General features: G+C 31.1%; 1 protein-coding gene across 1 annotated transcript in view; it reads right to left on the bottom strand.

Annotated features, from left to right (window-relative positions):
* The window catches only part of LOC129962298 (uncharacterized), a 91,324-nt gene that overhangs the window by 42,088 nt on the left and 25,722 nt on the right, over positions 1–23,514 (bottom strand). The window contains exons 9-14 of the mRNA XM_056076045.1: positions 21,027–21,305; positions 14,953–14,979; positions 10,078–10,122; positions 9,256–9,300; positions 2,560–2,688; positions 1,493–2,227 (exon numbers count right to left, since the gene is read on the bottom strand). Coding sequence (XP_055932020.1) covers positions 1,493–2,227; positions 2,560–2,688; positions 9,256–9,300; positions 10,078–10,122; positions 14,953–14,979; positions 21,027–21,305 — 1,260 coding nt within the window. The remainder of the gene's footprint in view (positions 1–1,492; positions 2,228–2,559; positions 2,689–9,255; positions 9,301–10,077; positions 10,123–14,952; positions 14,980–21,026; positions 21,306–23,514) is intronic.

The following is a 23,514-nucleotide window of genomic DNA, read 5'->3' as shown; positions in this document are numbered from 1 at the left end:
AGTTATAAAACTTAAAATACTTAAAATAGGAGACGAAAACCACATTTATTATCATGCGAGAACATATTGTTTTGGCTTATATTAGATATTTTTATATATATTTAGGTATTTTATATACTTATATATTTTTTAATTATATATATAATTTATTTTTTAAATTTTCAATGTTTCTAGTTAGCAAAAAAAGTTTTGGAGCTTTAACGATTTTGAGATGAAAAAAAAAAAAAAAAACATCGTTTTCTAAATATCTACGCAAGCGTAATGTGATAGTCACGTGATTGTTTCAAACCGGTTTAAACTGTTAATGACTTAAATTAATTGAGACAAATAAAAACTAAAAAAATAGTAATGTTCTCAAATAATAACATGAAATTTGAGATAACAGATTTCAATTTTTTTTTTAATTTTATTCTGTCAATTTAAAATTTTATTTAAAAAATGAGTTTAAATTATACAATCAAAAATAAAGAATTTTTCAATAAATATCCAGTTTACTAATACGCAATTGCCTTTAAGTACTTAAAATTTGTTATGTGAACATGGAAATAATTAAATTTATTACTGGTTACTTAAAATGCAATAATTAATCTTAGTGAGAAAAGGTTTAATTACCTGATTAATTAAGAATATGATTAATTATTTGATTAATTAAAAAAATAATTTCAATTTTATGATTTTATTGATGGTTTTAGTTTGGATAATTTCATATAAATAAATTTCATATAAAAATTATTCTTAGAAAGAAAAGGATTAATTACCTGATTAATTAAGAATATGATTAATTATTTGATTAATTAAAAAAATAATTTCAATTTTATGATTTTATTGATGGTTTTAGTTTGGATAATTTCATATAAATAAATTTCATATAAAAATTATTCTTAGAAAGAAAAGGATTAATTACCTGATTAATTAAGAATATGATTAATTATTTGATTAATTAAAAAATTAATTTCAATTTTATGATTTTATTGATGGTTTTAGTTTGGATAATTTCATATAAATAAATTCCATATAAAAATTATTCTTAGAAAGAAAAGGATTAATTACCTGATTAATTAAGAATATGATTAATTATTTGATTAATTAAAAAAATAATTTCAATTTTATGATTTTATTGATGGTTTTAGTTTGGATAATTTCATATAAATAAATTTCATATAAAAATTATTCTTAGAAAGAAAAGGATTAATTACCTGATTAATTAAGAATATGATTAATTATTTGATTAATTAAAAAAATAATTTCAATTTTATGATTTTATTGATGGTTTTAGTTTGGATAATTTCATATAAATAAATACAAACGGAAAATGTCTTGAAAGATCCATTCCCTTGATATTATTGATATTTAAAGATTCGAAAATATTCAATGTGCTGAACTTAAAACAGCAATATCCAAACAAATTCACTAATAATTCTTATAGGACTTTTTCTTCAAAAATATTTAATCAACATTAGTAAGAATATACTAATTTAATAAATAGTTTTACCAGTTTTCGCATTGCAGAAAATTTTTTCAAATTCCTCAGGAGATTCTTCCAGATTGTTAGGGCAACTTGGTTGAGCTGATGACAGACACTCTTCGAAAGAAGGTGACCAAACTGATGAGTCTTCATAAATAAGGGAATTTAAAGCTTGAAACTGAGGTGTATAAGGTAAATCTTCGCCAACATTGATAGAAAACTGTGCTTCGTTATCTTGGTTTGCATCTACTACGACACATGACCCATTACCAAATTCAATGCATCCTATTATTGGAGGAGGCGTCTCTTCAAAAGGAGGTTCAGTTGTATATGGCAGAGGTTGAGTTTCAGGCAAAAGTTTTGGAACAGTAGGTAAAGTTGTAGGTAGTAGAGGCATATACGGAGAATATGGTAAAGGAGGGGACTCTTTGAGAGGAGGAGGAAGGTAATCTGGAGGAAGTATATAAACAGGATGTGGGTCAGGAGGTGGGATATAGGAAGGAGGAGGTGGTGGAGGTGGTATATAAGTGAGAGGCACTCGAGCAGGACGAGCATATGGTGAAAGAGGTACTTCATGGGGTGGTATATAAAAGGATCGAGGAGGCAGCACATAATCGATAGGGGGTGAAGGTGGAGAGACACAAGTAGGTAATGCTGCATCAGGTTGGAGAAAAGCTATGTTGATATCCTTTGATAAGAACAGAGAACCTTCATCAGAAATAACTAGAGGCGCAGAACTAAATATGAGAAGCCGTTTGAAACCTAGAAGAGAGAGAAAGTAAAAAACATATGTTTGCTGAAAGGTAAATTTTTTAGTTTACCTTTTAGTTTATTTTTTAGTTTTTAGTTTAAATTATTTTTTATTTTATATTCTTTAGTTTATATTTCGATGCTGTAAATATTAAAGAAATCTTGAAATCATTTTTTTTTTTTTTCAAATTCATAATAAGGTACAGCTAAATCAAAAGTTAGTTAAACTAATCAATCAACCAATAATTAGTTGACAATTTTAAATTAATGTATTGTCATCAAGAAAAACAAGTGCATAAAATTCATATTCTAGAGATTCAGATGAATGAAGGACGTATATTTACCCTGAGAAAGACATTCGCAATTTGGAAGTGAAACAAAAGGGATGATCTCTCCAGGAAATTCTAGAGGAGCTAGGCCAATATTTTGAATTATTTTAAAGAATCCCTTGATGCATTTTATTGATGGAGGATCTGGAAAGCAGAATATTAACATTAAATTGGCTAGAAATATAAACATTAAATTGGTTAGAAATATAAACATATAATAACAGCATGAAGTTCATTGTAGATTTCTTAAGCGCACATCATAAAATGTGCTTAAATATTTTATTCTAATAGAGGATTTGTTTTATGTGTTGTGCATATATATCTTATATGTGTTTCTTTTAAATTGATTCCAATTATATTTGTTGATATTCAAATTGACTTCGATTTTCATACTAAGCAGAAAACTTTCGATGCTTTGATTTCTTAAAACATTAAATCACATTATTTTCAAGTCAATGAAAAAAATGCGATTTTTTTCAAAACTGCATACATTTATATTTCAGCATCTTGATAATTGATTTGAATGTGATTTAATATTCTTCGTCTTTTTTTTTAATTATATATATAGGTTTTTCTTATGCTATATTCCAATTCGAAAAAAATTTGAAGAAAAAAGGAAAACAAATTCTTTAACAAACAACAAACAAGAATAAAATTTCACTGATGTTAATATATGGATTGACATTATTATTGTCATATAAAACATCCTTCGGTAGTAAGGTCTGATCAACTTGTGAAGGAGATTAGGGAAATCATAAACGATTCCGAATCAAATAATATTGCAGAGTCGGAAATAACTTCTTCATAAGAAACCAGCAGGAGTGATCTCCTCAAAAACTTCTCACATGCCGGCGTCCTGGCATAGGGGTTGCGCGTCTTCCCCGTGATCTGGGCGTCCCGGGTTCGAGTCCCGGTTTGGGCATGGTTGTTCTTCTGTTGTTCTATCTGTGAGATGTGTGAATGTGCCCTCCTGTAAAAAGGGGTTGTGCAAGCGAATGAGTGATGCGTGAGTGGCAAAGTCGTACTCTTGGCCCTAGTCTACGCTGCTATAAAAAATAAGAGACGTTCCCCTCAGGCTTAAATCGCTGTCTTCGTAACAGTGGGCTTGTCAGTGGCAAGTGCCATAAGAAACAAATAAACAAACAAACAACTTCTCACATACTTTCTAAAACTCCTGTCATGCCAGAGAATACCTTGCATGGCATTGGAGTACGATAGTTACGAAATGTTAACTTTTGGCGTGAATTTAGCATTTTTACTGAAACTATCGTGTTATCCTAGGCGAGTTATTTGGTGATTAAGCCCTGGCATATGGTTAATAGTATCCGAAATTCAAATTTGTATTTTAAATACGACTTTCTCAATCTATTGCAACAAAAATTTGACACAAAACTGTATTTGTAGTCACAAAATTCCATACCAAATTTTACATTTAAATGTCACTGCATTTTTGAATTATTGTGTTTACATTTTTTCCAAAAGCACAGACCGATAGATAATGAAACTTTTGTTGGATTGGGCTCAAAATTCGAAAGGTGTCTACCTATAAATGTTAAATATGTGTACATAATCTTAAGGCCAGGAATAGCCTGGTTGGTAGAGCGTCGGATTCGCGTCCCTTAGGTTGCGAGTTCGAACCCCGCCGGCCGAAGATTCCCCGCGTGTTTGGTGGCTGACGCGCGTTAAATCTGTCGTGGTCACAAAGTCCTCCATATCCAGAGTAATACCACTGGCGGTACTGAATCAGGGGTGATCGTTCTCTGATTCAGGTCTAAATTACGATCTGTGGTTGAGTGAATGAAATGCGTGAATGAAGTCCGCGTGTGTGCAGCTAAGTCGTTCGCTTGGCCCTAGATGGCGCTACTATAGAAACAATCGGCTGTCTTCGAACAGCGGGATTATCCATGGCAAGTGCCATAAGAAACAACAACTGAATCTTATCTGTCTAGGTCTCTTCATTTAGTGGTTATTATTTAACTTATATCCGGATATACGAGGGTTTTTTGAAGAGACTTTACTCAAAATCTGAAAGAAATCTGAAAATTCAGTGTAGGGACCGTAACCAAATTTCAATCATCTAGCTGAAAGCGTTTTTGAGTTATCTTTATCACAGACATACAGATGGACATATTTAAAAAAAATGTTTTTCGAACTCAGAGAGTACTAAAACGTGGAGATTCGTGAGAATACCGATTTCGATTTTTTTGACGATTACTACACATTTTCTATGCTACGTTTACGAGAAAGTAAAAAAAAAAAAAAAAAAAAAAAAAACTTGGTACAAAGCAGTTTTTTATGACTTTGAAAAAACATGAAAAAAGTAAAAAAAGCATTGTATGGAAACTGGAAGGCACACTTTCATCCTAAAATCTTTTAGATAGCTTCTGCTTTCTTATCTGGACAGTGGAGAATATTTGATCTTCCTACATCAAATACTATGGAACTTTTCGAAGAAGGATGTGTTTCCCAGTTGCGGCATAGCTCAGACTGATTCCAGCGTGAGCTTGGATTTAATTGGGCTTCTGCCAATTAAGTCCAAACACGCATAAGTGTCCTATTTGGTTATTCCTAAATAGAGCGTGAAAATTTGGTTCACTGGTTTACACGATCATCAAACTTATCAAGCCTTGACTTTTTTCTGTAAAGCACATAAAAAGTAAAAATATATCAATACTCTGCTGAAGTTATCACGTCTGAGATGCCGCAGAAATTTCCCAAAATATTACCGTTTCTATATAATGCCTATGACAGGGGTGGCGAACCTTTATGCATCAACGTGCCATTTTTTCAAAAGAAATGTTTAATGAAGTATAGACGTGCCGTCAAATAATTTTGACTTGTGATTATTGGGAAAATAATAAAACTAAATACCAACAACTCAAAACTCTTTATTTACAACGAAAAAATACAATTTGCACTTTATAGTAGTAAAGGTTTTAGTTATAAGTGTAATTCAAATTAAAGTAACATTAGTGTGACTTCTTTTGTTGCAGATTAGATGACAAATAATTTATATTGGGATTGCAAGATGTTACTTTTGGCAGAATGCATGCTGAATTGGTGTCATTTGCCAAACGGTCTCTAAGAGAATCTTTAATGTTATTCATCTCTGAAAATAATAACTCACAGACATAGGTAAATGAAGTTATGGTTAAAATAGCATGAGCCAGCATGCGTCTGGAATCGAATTCTATGTTCCCAAAATTTCGTTACTGGCATTTTTACGTACATTACTTGTTAATCTTTCTGTCTCAATCAATTCCAACTTATTCCTTGTTTCAATATATTTTTGAATCCATATTGAACTAGTCTGGAAATCAATCAGTTGCATTTCAAATTCTTCAATTTCCAACCAATCGAGTTGGGACAGGTTCAGTTTAACAAATGAAATCACAACAGGGTACATAATAAGCTTGAGCGTTTTCGATAATTATTTGAACTGAGAAAATCTGGCTGAAAATTCCCTGAAGGACGAATCAAATACAGAAATAAATTCTTCAATCACTTTTTCTTCGTCTAGTTTCTCATGTACATCTAAATCTTTTATATTATTTTTTTTTTCAAATTTTGGAAGTACTTGTAGTTTTTTTTAATAATATCGCTCCTAAAACATGCAATCCAACGTCAAAAGCGCAAATGAGATAAATCATGACGATAATTATTTGTATCTTGAAGCTTTACGTTAAATTCGTTAAAACGTTGGCATATGTCTGTAAAAAATATCAATTTTGGGAGCCACATAACATCCAACAACTGTGGATATTGTTCAATTTCCCCCACATTTTGCAGAAATAGTCTGATTTCTTCCAAGCAGTCAACAAATCTTTGAAGTACGTTCCCGCGGCTCAACCAGTGAACATTATTGTACTGTTACAAATCTGTGCTGCTGCTTCCCAGCATAGTTGGTTCCATCATCAGAAAGATTGTTTTACAGTCATCTGTATTGGACGGAGTCCGGGTGTCGCGTCGGAGGTCCCATAGCTTGGCAACAAACTTGGCGACCATTTGGCGACGAATTTGACGACTTTGGCGCCAAAATAGATTATACACGAAACGTCGAGAATTTTCCCAATCCGTCCATTGGGAATCGAGATACGCCTCGAAAGTTCCTGATTGGCTGAGAGGCTTCTAGCCCCGCCTCCTGAGACCTATAAAAGGAGGCAGTCTGCAGCTGAAGAGAGTAGTCGGAATCGACGATGAAGAACGAGTCTTCCAGAGACTAGCAGAGCAGCGACGGAGTCAAGCTAGTGCTGAACTAAGCTGTGCGCTACTGTCTGCAGTAGAGTCTTGTTGTGTGCACGTCTCGGCTGAAAATAATTGTCTTCTTTATGCTGTATATAGTTGTCGTCTTTGTGCTGTCCTGTGTGTCTTCGTGTAAATAAACGTCGTTGTTTTTTCTTTCTACTGCCGCCTGCTGATTGAGCGTTCTCCACACCATATAACTTCCACTATCCAAACGAACCCGGAAATTTCGTAACAATACATTAGTAAGCCATGACTTCATCCAACAAAACCTCTAACTTTTGTTTATTTAAAGCCTGCAACGACATGAGGTTGACTATTTTTGTGACTAACGCCATTACATTATCAAGAGATATTAAACCACTCTTGGAACACAAGTCTTGTTGGTGAATAATGCAATGGAGTTCAAGAATCGAATGTCCTACATCTGTTTGAAATAAACTAATAAAACCATTATTTATTTATTTTTTTGCCCACCATATTTGGAGCACCATCCATTATTGAAACAATTCTTTTCAAATCAATTTCTTTCTCAGCAAGTGAATTTTTAACAGCTGTACAACTATCTGCCCTTTTTTAAATGTAATGGGAACACTCGTATTTGCTTGTAATACTTCATAGTGAACTTCGGTATTTTGAACTAAAATGCAAAACGTTTTGATAGGCGGAGTGCCTAAAATATTGTGTCCCGTGCCAATGGTTCGCCACCCCTGGCCTATTATAAGGAAGTGCCTATGTAAGAGCTTATTGCTGAACTTTAAAATGACTTTTAGCATTTGCACTTTTTGTGAATGTAAATTTCGTGGTAAAAGTTTATGTTGCATTAACATATGACTATTCTATTTTTCGTTTTGCTTTAGCGTATGAAGAATTCATATGAAAGTCTGATGTTTAATATATTTTCTAATCGTCGTTGGGTTGTCTATTACTCCTGCAAACTTGTAGCACTGACACTGATATTCTGAATTACTCTAAGCACCATATCATAGAGAGGAATTATATAATTAATTAAATATTTAAAAAGTCTGTCGTCGAATGGATTATGTTCATCCAATTGTGAGTAATATTAAATGGTATAAAGAATATTCCTCAATCGTTCACTTTTTCAATGCTTCTTGTCTCCTTCGGCTTTGAGAGTTCTGAAATGCATATCACTGAGATGTGACATTCTTATCGGCAATACTTTTTTTTCCTGTGCTCTAGATAGAGATTTCTAACATTTTCCTGAATTTTGATTTTAATACCTAATAAACCGAACAAACTAGGAAAAACGTGTACTAACTGACAGCGCTGGAGAGAACCCGTTTTATTCGTGTTTAGACTGATTTCTTAGACAATATTATAAGTATCTATCCAAAATAATTGTTTTAAACTATACTTAGTAAAACAGTGTTTGAGGATAGAACTTATCATAGATGAAATAAATGTTATTTATTTTTTAATTGTGCTTTGCTTACTTTTTTTAATGTAATTTTTTATTTATGCTTTACTAATACTTTATTATACTTATTTATTTTTATTGTTTCACAAGCAACAAATCTAGATTCATACGGTTTTAATTGGACAAAACTAGAAATAACTAGGAAAAAAACCTGTCGCTATCAACCAGAACGTGTTTTTGAACGCTATCAGTTAGAATCTTAGTTCATTCGGGTTCTCCCTAGCACTGTTATTTAAAACGCGTTTTACCTAGTTAATTAGAATTTCAATATTATATATATATATATATATATACATTATGTTAAAGTACAATTTGACTGGATTAAAAGTGCAGCATTCATCCAAACACCCATTTAGTAAATGCAGCGAATATTTTTATTTTTATTTTATAGAGAATAAGTTTTTTAAAGATTAAAACCCTACACAAAACTGCTGATTTAATCGAATCCAAGCATTTGTTTACCATCTAATTTACTATGCAGATATATTAAAGGTTTTTTACTAAACAGAAACAAGGTTATTTAATTCTTAAATTATTTATTTTATTGAATAATATTTTACGTTTTTAAAATGCATGCTATGTTTTAGTTATAGCGAGACTATTAGATTATTAAATAATATTTTACATTTTTAAAATGCATGCTATGTTTTAGTTATAGCGAGACTATTAGATTATTTATGTGTTTTTTATTGCAAAAGATAGTTCTTAGCTCATTGTTTCACCCTTTGAATTTGTTTTGAATTTTTGTAGTTTAAGATTTGCATTTTTATATCTTGTGTGATTCAGTACTGATGAAATGTAATGTAAATCTTTGTAATAATTTTGTTAATGCGTTTAGGAAATTTATCATTGTTTTTATTAGTGTTTTATACTTTCTGGGCAGCCTAAATTGGCGTGAATGAATAAATAAATTATTTCACCAGGCATATTTAAGAAACTACTACAATACAAAAAAAATGGCTCTGTATCTAAAACTAAAACTTTGCTTGTTACTCAAAATTAAGAAAAATAAGTCAATTATTACTTACTAGCAATACTAACTTCAATGGATTTTGAGTAGTATGTCGTTGTTGCTAGAAATGAAAGAGAAACCAAAATTTAAAATCACATTTTAAAAAAGTAAAATCTCTAATACACTTTACACTTTCTCTCCCTAGCATACCAAAAAAAAAAAAAAAAAAAAAAAAAAAGATCACCGTTGTACGTTTTGCGAATTTTTCCATTGCTTGGAGAATTATTTTTCTGATTTTAATCTGAATTTGTTCAGTAATTTTTAAAAATTTAATCAAAAGTCTCCTAAAACAGCAATTTGATTTGCTTCTTAATCTATTGCATCCCAAAATTCTATAAATTCTATTTTCCAAAAAAACTGCATCGGTATAGTAATAACTAAGAAGTATGAAATGAAACACTAATTTGCATTCTTATTATTTGGAATTAAATAATTATTTTTAAATTAAAATATTTTATTTTTAATCAAAAATTTTCTTTAGAGTTTGAAATTTTTGTAGTAGTTAGATCAAAGTTTAAATATAAAAATCAAAACTAAATGTTATACTGCGTAAGATGAAACAAAAAAAAAGAGTGAAAGACAGTGATATCTTAAAAAGGAGACAATAAAAATATTTAAGTGACGATTCAGAATAAGTAATTCAGTTATAATTGTCATTTTATTAAGATATACATAGACGTTGATAAATTATTCTTAGGTTAAACTAAAATGTCTATATTTTCTGAACTAGAGCCCGAGTTTGTCATCCGACAGGATAAGCAAAAATAGATTTTAAACATTTTAACATAGGTATTAAAAAAAACCATAACAATTTCACAAAAACCATGTTCATACATACTTTTCACAGATATTGAAGGAAGTCTTTGTGATGTAAAGTACGGTCCTGAAAAATATTTTATTAATTACTTTCTTTAAAGGTTAATAAAATAATAACAACTTATTAATAAAATTCAAATCAAATAATAATTATTTATTTATATTCGGAAATAATTAATAGAAAGCATCTGCGAAGATTTTATTCAATTGATAAAATTCTAAGGCTGGGTATTGATTAGGTAAAAAAATATCATAGCAATCTGCAATCTTATTGATCACGTATATTATTGTCAATTTGCAAAACGGAATGATGAAAACATATCAAATTTCAGAAGCATAAAAATTAAATTAATCCAGGCCTGCATACACGTGTATACCCAGATGTGTTCCTCGTCATCTGATTTGTGTTCAAAATTACCAGGTCCGTCTCAAAATACCCTTTATTTACTTTCAAACGGGACATTAATATAGCTACACTAAATTAGATTGAGATATTGTTAACAGGACAACAATTCATTTAGACAGATATATTTTCTAGTACAGGGTGTTCATTAATTATTGTCGGGATTTCCGTATCTCATAACTTTTGAATTAAAAATATTACGCAAAAACCGATTACGTATTCGTAAATTAGAACTCAAAGAATTTTACGAGGTAACAATGCGATCTTAGCGCATTTGCAGTCTGGGTAATTATGATGTCATAAATAAAAATGGCGACCGTGCAAGAAAAAGCAATGTGTGTATTGTGGTTTTTTGAAACTAAATCAGTCATAACTACTCAACGTCGCTTCAGGACCGTGTACTAGAAAGATCCTCCTTCGGATAATTCTAGCAGACGCTGGTTAACTCAATTTCAGGAAACTGTTAGCGTTCTACACCAAAAGGGAGCGGGAAGACCGAGCACTTCGCAGGAAAATGTTGATCGCATCCAAGAAACGTTTACTGGCAGTCCACGAAAATCAACGAGACAGGCAGCTGTACAGTTATTACATGTGTCGCATACGACGGTATGGAACGTTCTCCATAATCGCCTTCATCTGAATGCCTATAAAGTGCAAATTGTGCAAGCTTTACACCCGAATGATAAACCGTGTCGTTTTGAGTTCCCTGAACAAATTTTGACTCGAATTGAGGATGATGAAAATTACCTTCGGAAATGGTTCTTCAGTGGCGAATCCACTTTTCATGTGTCAGAAAAAGTGAATAAACATAACTGTAGAATATGGGGCTCGGAGAACCAGCACGATTATCGAGAATTGGAAAGAAATAGCCAAAGGTGAATGTTTGGTGCGCTTTATCACATATTGAAGTTATTGGACCTTTCTTCTTTGCTGAAGCAACAATAAACTCCATAACATACCTTGGCATGCCGGAGATGTATGTGGTTCCTCAGATGCAGCAACATCAGCCAGATGTGATATTTCAACAGAATGATGCACCCCTACATTGGGGCATGATTGTACGGGACTTTTTAGACGAGAACTTTCCCAACAGACGGTGTGGAAGAGGTGGACCAATCCCATGGCCTCCGAGATCACCAGATATAACACCGCTGGACTTCTTTCTATGGGGGTTTGTCAAGAACATTGTGTACAAGACCCCTGTGCCCTCCCTTGATGAATTGAAGGGCAGAATTGTTACTGCGATCCAAAATGTTACCCCACAAATGCTGGAGAACACTTGCAGGAAAATCGAATTTCATCTCAATGTGTTACGAGCCACGAAGGGCAGCCATGTGCAAATTAATTAATCGTTTTAATATAATTAATAAAATTCTTTGAGCTGTAAATTACGAACACATAATCGCCTTCAGCTGAATGCCTACAAAGTGCAAATTGTGCAAGCTTTACACTTTAATCTCATTAATAAAATTCTTTGAGTTGTAATTTACGAATACGTAATCGGTTTTTGCGTAATATTTTTTATTCGAAAGTTATGAGGTATGGAAACCCCGACAATTATTAATGAACACCCTGTATTTTAATAAAAATGAAGCACCATATGCTTCTTTTGTTGATGTGAAAAATTAGTGGTATTGTCCACCTCCCCTTCAACCTTGTCGTATACTTCTAAAATATGGCTTGCTTTCTTAGTCTCGCAATGTAGTAAAGAGAATCAATCACATATTTTGGCTCTCGTCCTTTTAAAAGATTCTATTCAAAATTTAACATAGGTTTAGAGTTTTAGTACCAAGATCGGAAACTAAATTTCATTTATCTAACTAATAGAGTTTTTCAGATATTCGTATTCACGTAAATACTGACAGACAAACAGATTAGTAGTGTGACTGTATACCCATGAACAGATTTATCCCCAGAAAATATCTTCAAAATTCATTTTTGTAGCTTCTTGTGGCTGTATTATTATTGTTGTTCATGAATGGACAGACAGATCTTCCTCCAACAAATTCATAAATGTATTCAAAAATTGTAAAAAAAGTATACAATTTTGATGAAAATATCATAAAATTTCATGAGTCAAGTTCGTTTTATTTTTAAATTACTACACATTTTTCATTTCATTTCCATTATTTATATTTTTCTAAATTTGTGTGAATGAAGTAAAAGATAGGGGGGGAAAGCTGCAACATTCAACATTTATCTCGCAGGTGAAAGAGAATTGTTTTTTTTTGGGGGGGGGGGGCTTAAACCCCGACAAAATGCTCTGCTACTAAAGAGTGTCCCAAAATAAACGCGAGATTTGAATTTGCCACCATTCATGCTGTAAAGTATTGGTAACCGTATTAAAAAAACATTTGACAACTGAAAGTTTAGGGTTAGTTAAAATTGAACGTTACATGATAGAACAACGTTTTTTCATTGTTGAACAATATTTCAAAAATAATAAAATTCTGGAGATCACAGTTCGAAAATTTGAGAATTGGCCACCTAGATCGTGTGATATAACACAATTGAATTTCTTTTTATGGGGTTATTTGAAAACAAAGGTTTATTCCAAGAAGCCCACAAACACGCATGCATTGGAGGAGGAAATTCAATGCTGCATTAACAAAATTTAGCCACATTTATGAAAAATGGTCATGGAAAATTTCGACAAATGAGTGCGTATGTACCAGCAATGCCGTGGAGCTCATTTTCCCTATGTGTAATTCCAGGTACTTTATCCTGTGTACTTTACAATTCAATAAAAACATAACAATTTAAAGAAAAAAATACTGTGTTTTTAATTTAATTCAAATCTTGTTTTAACACTTTGTTCTATCGTGTAACGCTCCCTTTTTACTAACCTTAAACTATCAGCTGTCAAATGATTTTTAATAAGGTTGGCAACACTTTACTTTACGAATAATGGCAAGTTCAAATGTTGCTTTAATTTTGGGACTCCCTTTATAAAAATGGCAAAAACAAAAAAAAATGCTTTGGTGGGGAAAAAGCAAAATGAAGTTAACGGTTTTTTTTATGTTAATGCTGATGGAATTAACAAGTTGAACCGTTTCTGATAAAAAGGACAGTAAAGCCACGATATTTTTAAAAAAAACGTAAAGACATTAACGACAAATAGAAAATCCTGGATGACATCTTCCCTATTTACAGACTTTTTGGAGCTTTTAGATAAGTCTATGAAAATACGGAAAGAGAAAAATTCTTTTGTTTATTGATCAATCAACAAAATTAATGTGCGGATTATTCAATCCATATATCCTTCAATTTGCAATTTAAAAAAAACATCAAAGTCGTGTTTTTCCTTGCAAATTGCACAATTGAGCTTCAGCCGCTAGACTTTGGTATCATTCATTCTGCAAAGTAAATTACAAAACAGCTACTTATAAAATCGCATATAGCATCGTTGGATGAAAATGCATAGACGAAATGCAAAGCCAATATTTTGGATGCCCTGCATTTTGTGAGACGATCTTGGGACCACGTTTCTAAAAACACAATTAAATAAAGGCTTCAAAATGCAGTATTGCCAGGCTCACAGTTAGAAAGTGATGAGAATGATAAAGTCATCTTTCCATTTAACCCTTTGGAAGAAGTCATATGGAAAACAGTTCCTCCTGGAATAGAGTTTAACGATTATATCACTTGTGATAACGGATTGTCTATCTGTGTAACTCAAATAAGTGAGATTGTAAATGTATTGGAAGTAATGAATAACGATTCTGATGTAGAAATCAATAATAAAAATCTCGCTAAAACTTTTTAAAATTGTTTACATGGTTTTGATTCTAGAAAACACATCTAATGTAGCAAATTGTAAAATGCACAGTATTTTCTTCTGAAGTTGAAAAGAGCGTTTTCAAATCAAAAATCAAGGAAGTTGTCAAACTTTATTCAATACGCACTTTATAATTTCAAATGAATTAGTGCTTAGTTATTCGCTATATTTTTAGTTGCTGAATTAAAAAAAAATGTACAATTTCTAATTATAGATATTATTAGGGTTTTCATAATGTAAATGCAGAATTTTTTATTTCCTGTTTTGGTCCCCGATATTAAGAATAGCCCCCGATTTACCGAATAAAATTTGCAGTCCCAATTAATTCGTTAAATCGGAATCCGATTCTACTTGTTTTAAAATGAAAATGGCATGTCTTTTTTTATCAGTATAAATCTTAAAAACGTATTTCAGCAGAACAAAAATTAGGATTCTACAGTAAATTTTTAGGGGGGGGGGAACTATTCTACTAAATTGACTGTTTAATGATTCTCCCACAAACTCAAAATGTCCCCCTTTAAATTGTCATTACTATTCTTTGAATCATAATGTGACTGGAAATGTTAAGAAGTATAAAAAAAATAAAAAAGGAAATATGAATTGATTGGATTCGAAAAATGTATGCAACATAAAAGAAAGATTAAAGCACTTGAAATCATATCTATAATGATAATGAAAGAAATTATAGTTCAATATAATAATAAAAATATTGTTACCTGCAAGATTCAGCTCTGTCACAATAGCTAGAATAAAAGTAATGCATCAAAAATAATTTTCATAATAAAATAACACATTTGTACATGAAATTATTTAAGTGTACAGATTAAGTCCAATAACATAAATTTTTAAATAAATGGTATGTATATCATAAACAAAAACAAAATAATATCAGAAAAATTAAAATTAAAATGTTTAAAATTTTGAGTGGACTATACAATTCACTAACGTTATTATGATAAAAACTAATTCAATTTTTTATTATAATATTGTTGAAAATAATTTTACTGAAAACTCAAATTTTTCAAAAAATCAATTGTTTTCTTTTTTTATTAAAAAAAATGTTCTGATGGAAATTTATGAAAAAAATTCTCATTAATTTAATAAATAATCATAAGCATCTTCGTAGACATTTTTATTTTGGGAATAGTGTTGTCACTGCAGTGTTTGTTATTTACTCATTTTTTTCATGGCATTTAGAAAGGCAATAACGATGTTATTTTATTTTACTAGAAGTTTTAAATATATTTTAAAATTAATATCATACCCTTTTGACAGTATGCCACCATTAATATTTTGGTTGACCGAATCATTAGCTATATAGACAAAACTAATAATTTCCCATTCTAATTTTCATGCAAAACGCTTTAAAGAATATCTCGTGTTGTTTCCTATTACCATTTATAAAATTCCAATAGTAGACTTTCTGTTTATATTAACTTACTAATAAAAAATTTTGATTATGTATGCTAAATAGAAATACAAAAAGTGCGAATTATTTTTAAAAATAATATAGTTTACTAAGAACAAAATTTTATAGATCAATTATTGGGATGAATCGCCACAGAGTAACACGGCCTGTGTCAGAAGATTGCATAATAATTTGAGATATTTTATTACTCAATCTGAAATAATATTAAACCATATTGCGATCATTATTTGATATTGTGCAATATAATACAATATGTGGCTGTGTCATTAAGGATTTTTGATAAGAATTTCAAATGTTTTATGAATGCTGAGATGACAAAGTCAGAAAGGTGCTCTTTTAGAATTAAAAAGGGTCATATGTTTCGAAGTCTATTTTCCCTTTTTCTAGGAAGAACAAATTAAAATTCTGATAACAAAAATGTTTTGAATGAACATAATTTACAAGAGACGTTTATTAAGATTTTTCTATTCATTTATTTCTCGTTACCTTCCTTCAACAATGAATACTGAATTAGAAAGAGACTGAGAATTTATTCGAATTATTAGATAATGAGATAAAATCTGCCACCGATCATGATAAAATAATGGATATTTTCCCGATTCAGGAAATCTAAAATGTCAAAATTCATAAAATCTCGATATCGAATTTTTTTTTTTTTGACGGTAAGATCGTTTTATTTTAATGTATCCCTACTAGTAGTAAAGTATAACCGCTCGTAAATTTTCACCCCCCCCCAGGAATCCTTACGGCCGACCATTTGAACTAGAGCTACCGATTTCGGCTCAGTGATAATTTGGAAGATAAGAATGAATATCTCCAAGGGATTTTGCAAAACTTTTAATTTATAAAAAATCAAATTAGATTGTGACATTTTTTCTGTAAACATTTCCGAAAATAATATTCTAAAAAAGCTAATTTTTAAATAATTTTGAAATTTTAAAAATTGTTTGTTCAATTGCATCAATTTAATTGAAGTGTAATTTTTTTCTGCATTTTAATAATTTTCAACAATACATTTCATAGTTACGATGAAATTAAAATTGTTTTCATTCTTTCATTAGATATTTAATTGTGTTATTTTGTTCGTTTAATGAAAGGCAAGGAAGAAAGATTCTCTTAATTGTTCAGTGCAGTTTACATGAGCAATAAGAAAGTGAAATTACATTATTGCAAAAGACAACTTTTTATTGGAAACAGATTATCAAGACACTAAAGTTTTAATTAGATACGATGTTGTGGGGCTCGACTCCATTACCAATGTTCATACTCGCCATCTATAATTAGAATTTTAAAATAACATTGTTTTAACTATGCGTCAAAGTGTTCTAATACATAGAACACCTAACATCGCTCACTTTTAAAATAGTTAAATTCAACTATAAATGGAATAAACTAAGTTTAAAATTTACTTTTAACCTTCTTTTTCAATATAGATGACAATTTAATCAAGCTGATCCATAATTTTCAACTATAACGCGTTTTGAAAAATCCAAGTTTTTCAAGGAATTTAGTTCTTTTTTTTTTTTTTTATCTAGTGAAAAATAATTGTTGGGAAAATAATTTTAATCTCATATTGTTGACTGTATCATTTTTTTATATATTTTTAAATTTTTTATAGGGAAAGCATACGTATAATCTTTGGATAAAATTATGTGTTCCATCAGCTGGAACACTGAGGCGATAGTGTTACTCGGTGGGACGCTATGCCAGAAGGAGAACGCCTGTATCTTCAATTCCTGTTCTCTCCTTTTTTCGTGAAAAATGAACTCAATTCAAAGAATATTGTTTGGAATGATCAGAATTCTTGGAAATGACTTACTCTGGCTGTGAAGTTTTGTGGATTACTTTTTTTTAATCGGTAGCTTTGGTCAGCTACTTAGTTAGAATGTTTTTCTCTTAATTTTAAATCCCGCTAACATTTGTTTTATATATAGTGTTACATTTATATATATATATATATATATATATATATATATATATATATATATATATATATATATATATATATATATATATCATCATACAATCATACGACATGGGGTACCAAACGACGTTGAGGGGGTGAAAATCGCAAAAATATAGGGAGTCGGAGAACTATTGGAGACTAAAAAAATAATAAAAAAATAACAAATGGTATTTCAACTGTGATTTTTTTAAAGTGAAAGCACATTCTTAAAGACTATTTTTCATGTAAGTAAAATTCCGATTTGATGAACTAGGGGATCTTAAATTATTGAAAACGAAAAAGCGGTTTACAACTTCTATCTTCAAAAATATTAAAACTTTTAGAAAAATAAAAGCTTGAAAATATAAGGAATTTTTAATTTGATATAGTAAGTCTGTAGTATAAAAACTGAGGAGGTTTTAATATATTCCAGAAAAACTAAAATGTTTGTCTGGAAACATCGCTGCAACATCGGTACCGATGTTTACAGAGGATGTTGACAAACTCGAAGCGTAAATTTTGAGAAGTGATAATAGGCATTAAAGGGAGGAAAAATTATCATAAAATATAGGGTCATAGAAGACGTTTATTCTGTGAAAATCGCAAAAACAAAATTCTAAGAGAATGCCCCTGTGAATGCGAGGATTTGGAACAAGTTAGTAGCGAAGAAGAAGCTTTCTCGCATGTAAATTTTCCATGAGTTCGAGGAATATAAAAGAAGCGAGCATTTCAGAGAATTAATAGTTCGAGGAGTATAATAGTAGCTTGCATTCATTAAAGAACAGTGCAGGATTGATAGTTGATAAGTTTCATTCACAAACAACATGTCAGATTTCACGAATGACGAATATGCGGATATGCATTTAATTTACGGCAGAGCGGATGGTAATGTACGCCTAGCACAAAAAATATACCAAGAGCAATATCCAAATAGGCGTTGCTCACACCACAGCACCTTTTCAAATATTGATCGACTGTTGCGGGAGACAGGATCCTTCAAAATAACGAGGCCAAATGCAGGGCTAGAACGCAGTGTTGCGCACACCTGGGACAGAAAACCGAGTTTTGCAGCGCTTTGCCGATATCCCATTGACAAGCACGCGATCAGTTGCAGCTGAATTGGGTATTCGGCACGAAATGGTGTGGAAAGTCATGCGTGCTGAAAATATGCGCCCTTTCCACTTGCAGAAGGTCCAACTCCTATGCGATGACGATTTCCCACGTCGGATGGAGTTCGCACGCCGAATGCTTGGTGCCACACAGGAAGATGCACTCTTTCCTGCAATAATTTTATTCTCAGATGAAACCTGCTTTACTAGAGAAGGAGCCTTCAAAACGCACAATGCACATATTTGGTCATCCGAAAATTCGCCATATTACTATCTTGTCGAAAGTCCAAAACAAATTTAGTATTAACATCTGGGCAGGAATTCCCGGAGATCATTGTTGGGACACCATTTTATGCCCGAACACCTCAGTAGCACAAAGTACCTTGTTTTCTAGCAGCACGTGCTTCCGGATTTACTGCAGGGAATACGGGTAATTGCACGCTAGAACATGTGGTTAATGCATGTTGGTGCACTAGCTCATTTTTCGAATTCTATGCGTAACTACCTAGATGATACATATCTTGGGAGGTGGATTCGACGCGGTGGACCTGTTGATTGGCCTCCACGCTCAATGGACCACAAACCCTTGGATTTCTTCTTCTGGGGCCACATGCAATTTCTTGTTTATCAGACACCTTTGGATACAGTGGAAGATCTCATAGCACGGTCCCTCGTCGCTGCTGGAGAAATTGCAAGCACTCCTGGTATGTTTGAGTGCGTCCGGCGGTCCTTTAAACTTCGGTGTCGGTTGTGTAATGGCCTATGCGGCCGCAATATTGAGCAATTTTTATAAAAGTTTCTCATCGTCCCCTATCTTATGTTAAAATGCCTGTGCTGTAAATGTATGCTGTATCTGTATTCCACCAAATAAATTTTAACCGACGTTTGCGACTTTATATTTCTTTGGAAATTCTTATCGCCTTGATGCCTACCATCACTCCTCAGAATTTTTCTGTGGAATTTTGCATTACCTTCTGTAAACATCGGTGCTGATGTTGCAGCGATGTTTCCCGGCAAACATTTTAGTTTTTCTTGAATATCTTAAAACCTCATCAGATTTCATACTACAGATTACTCAAATTAAAGAGTATAAAATTCCTTATATTTTCAAGCTTTTATTTTTCTTAAAATTTTAATAGTTTTGCAGATAAGGGTTCTAAATTACTTTTTCGTTTTTAATAATTTACGACCCCCTGATTCATCAAATCGGCATGTTACTTACATGAAAAATAGCCTTTAAAAATGTGCTTTCACTTAAAAAAAATCATAATTGAAACACATTTGTTATTTTTTTTTATTAATTCTTTACAGTTTCTAACAGTTCTCCGATTCCCTATATTTTTGCGAATTTCACACCCTAAATGCCGTTTGGGACCCCATATTGTATGGTGATTCTTAATCCTCTTGATGCCTACTATCACTCCTCTGAATTTGTCGGTCGAATTCAGCAACACCCTGTATATATATATATATATATATATATATATATATATATATATATATATATATATATATATATATATATATATATATATATATATATATATATATATATATATATATATATATATATATATATATATTATATATATATATATATATATATATATATATATATATATATATATATATATATATATATATATATATATATATATATATATATATATTGTATTGAAAATGACGGCGTGAAGAGAGCAACTAAGTCTTTTCGAGACACAAAAAAAAACTTTAAAAACTGCCCTCCAGTAGCGAATGTGACCATGCTTCCTTGTGATTGCACCTTGAATTCTGCTAAATCTATTTCACAGGTATAAAATAGTCTTCTTTATGTAAATGCAAGAGGTTTTACTCTTCGAGTTTCACTGAAATGCTCGTTTAGTCGCATTATCACCATTTTTCAGAGCTCTGACGGCGCAGTGTTCCAGCTGACGGAACTTCTCCTAAATCAAAACACTAAGTTCTCCTAATCAAACAAATAAGTACAATCTTCACGAAATTTAACCTCTGCACCCCTACAAGCCTAAATAGGTTATCTGCAAATTTTTCTGTTTGAGTTTAAAATTTAAAGGGTAGTGGTAGGGTAAAAGGGTAAAGGTAGCAAAGGATTAATGGCATCACCAATTTGATAATTAAAAATTCTTTGTTGTAAAAATAATGGGCATCAAGTCTAAGAAATCTAATTCAAATTAAACACAACGTGAATTCTCGGCTAACAAACTGATCATCAAAGGCAGCTAATTTCGAATAAAAGAAATTAGCCGCCTGCGTAAAGTTGAAAATCCCCGACAAATTCGAATTACTCACCGAATCCAATAGCACAAGCAGTAGCAAATGATGTATCTGGATAACTGTGACACAACGGACAAGTCCGATCCGATATCTCAGGGCAATCATTAGTAGCATCATAGGATTGAGCAGCAATAGGAACAAGAGAATAAGGACTTCCATAACTAGAATAGGGATCACAACTTGGCAAAACTAAGGTAGAAGGCACGGGCAGAATATATATTCGGAAACTGGCATCAAGCTGTGCTGCTGGAGGTACAGGAGGAACTGGCCCCATAAGTAGCACTATGACTGGTCCTGATTTTTAGAAAAAGATGAAAAAGAATAAACTTACAGGGTATTACAAATCTTCATATTTTAATCATAAAAAGCAAGAGAATTAATCGAAATTTTAATAATATATAACCATTTTAATTTTTTCTGTATTTTAATGCTGCAATAAAATCTCTTTATTGCATTGATTTAAGAACAGTTTTAACATCACGCGTTAACAAAAATGGCATACTATTGAATTTTGACCCAAAATTCGATATCTTTCTAATACAATATGGAGGTGGTGAACTTTTTAATCAAATTTTATAATCATTTTACAATAAAATTATATTTATATTGGTTAAACTATTAATAGATTATAAAATGGTAGATGCCTGAGAATTCTTGGACAAACTGAGAAATTATGTAAAACAAAAATTATAAAGTATAGAATAAAAGGTCTGTAATTACAAGAATCCACTGTGAATTTCAATATGAAATTCTTTGATTGGGCAAGATGCCCAATTTTATTCAGCTTCCCGATACGGATTTGCAAGTACACTTGAGGAGTTTTAATTAAATAACAGCTGTGATTACTACTTTACACCATGCAAATTATCGTAAAACATCTCATACAGATAATATTTCCATAGCCACATAAGAAGAAAAAAAATAAGAACTTAATTTTGAATATCGCATAATATGACTACTGGGTGAAATTTTCTTGTTAAATCAAGGCATACATAACACCATCTATTGGATTATGGAAAATAGCAATGTGAAATAAAACTTGTAGTAATATGGAGCTTCAAAGAAATGACATTACTCCTAATTATTCTTTTATATAATTTTGTAACGAGTCCAAGAATTCTTGGAGATATTGTACTTTCATTTTCAAAACGCAGCAATTAAATAGGAATAAATGATAACATGACGTTTACAGAGATACCCTCTTCTACAGTAATTATATAAAAAGTATATTCTCTAATCGCCGTCCAGTATCTAATTTCAGAGGCATGCACATAACTTCCAACGACAAAAAAAATATTTAAATGTTAAAAAGAATGATTTTTTGTTATTTGAGGCAGTAAGTTTATCCTTTAAAAATTACAGAGTCTAAATTGTTAAGTTATCCCGTAAGTTATATTTAGAAAAAAAATTGATATATTATTGCTTTAAACAAGAGAAGTACCACTTTCCTGTAATTAAAATTACTAGAGTTATGGAACTTTGAATTTCATTATTTTAATGTAATAATTCTTCACCTCGTATAAATTCAGGTCATCAATTATGGCTGTTACTAAAGGAGGCCCTAAAATTAGTCTAAAATAGAAATATTCAAAGTTTCGTACTCTTCCGATTTTAGTTGCAGAAAATTGGAATTTTTTGAATTAAAAAGAAATTTTCGAGTATCTCAAGAATACTTTACTAAATTGCACTAATGTAACTGGGTATATAAATTTTTATTTCATGAAATGTCATTTATTGATCTTGCAATATGATTCTTTACGTTATCTAAAACATATTTTCCAATTCTAAATATATATCTTTGTCTAATGGCTTATAAATGAGCTACAAGGCAACAATTATAATTTACTTCCTGTATGCTTATTTATTATTTCTTGAATTTTTATCACAGTATATATAACAATAAATATATAACAGAATATATAACAATAAATAGATAACAGAATATATAACAATAAATAGATAACAGAATATATAACAATAAATAGATAACAGAATATATAACAATTCACCATTCCACTTCAACTAGACTTTACCGATATCAACTCTATTATGCGTATATAACGAGCAGAACCATTTTTATTTGAGTACGTAATGGAATGTTCGATGCATTGAAATTCAGAATAAGCGATACTCTGTCGAATATTAACGATGCTATAAAAAATTCAGCATTTAAATGAGTATTAATAAACCGGAAAAAGGCAAAAGGTTTTATTGAGAAGAATGATGTGTTAACAGAATCACTTTCTGGAAAAATTTCACCATACATTTTCTCCTCCCTTTTTTTACCAATTAATCATTTACCTTCTATATTTCAAATGTTCCTATTTAATTCATAAGAAAATCGAAAAAAAAGTTATTGGAAAGAATATTGAGATTGGGAGGTTTAAAAATAATAATTGTTCTAAAGAAAGATTTATTAAATATTTTTCATTCATCGCCTTATTTTGATGGCAAATAAATAAAATTCTGTGACTTCATTTATGCATAAAAATTGTTTTTCATA

This window comes from Argiope bruennichi, chromosome 2 (genome assembly GCF_947563725.1).
Source record: "Argiope bruennichi chromosome 2, qqArgBrue1.1, whole genome shotgun sequence".
NCBI classification, from domain to species: Eukaryota; Metazoa; Arthropoda; class Arachnida; order Araneae; family Araneidae; genus Argiope; species Argiope bruennichi.
Note: the sequence above shows the minus strand (reverse complement) of the source record. Positions and strands in the feature narration are given on the sequence as shown.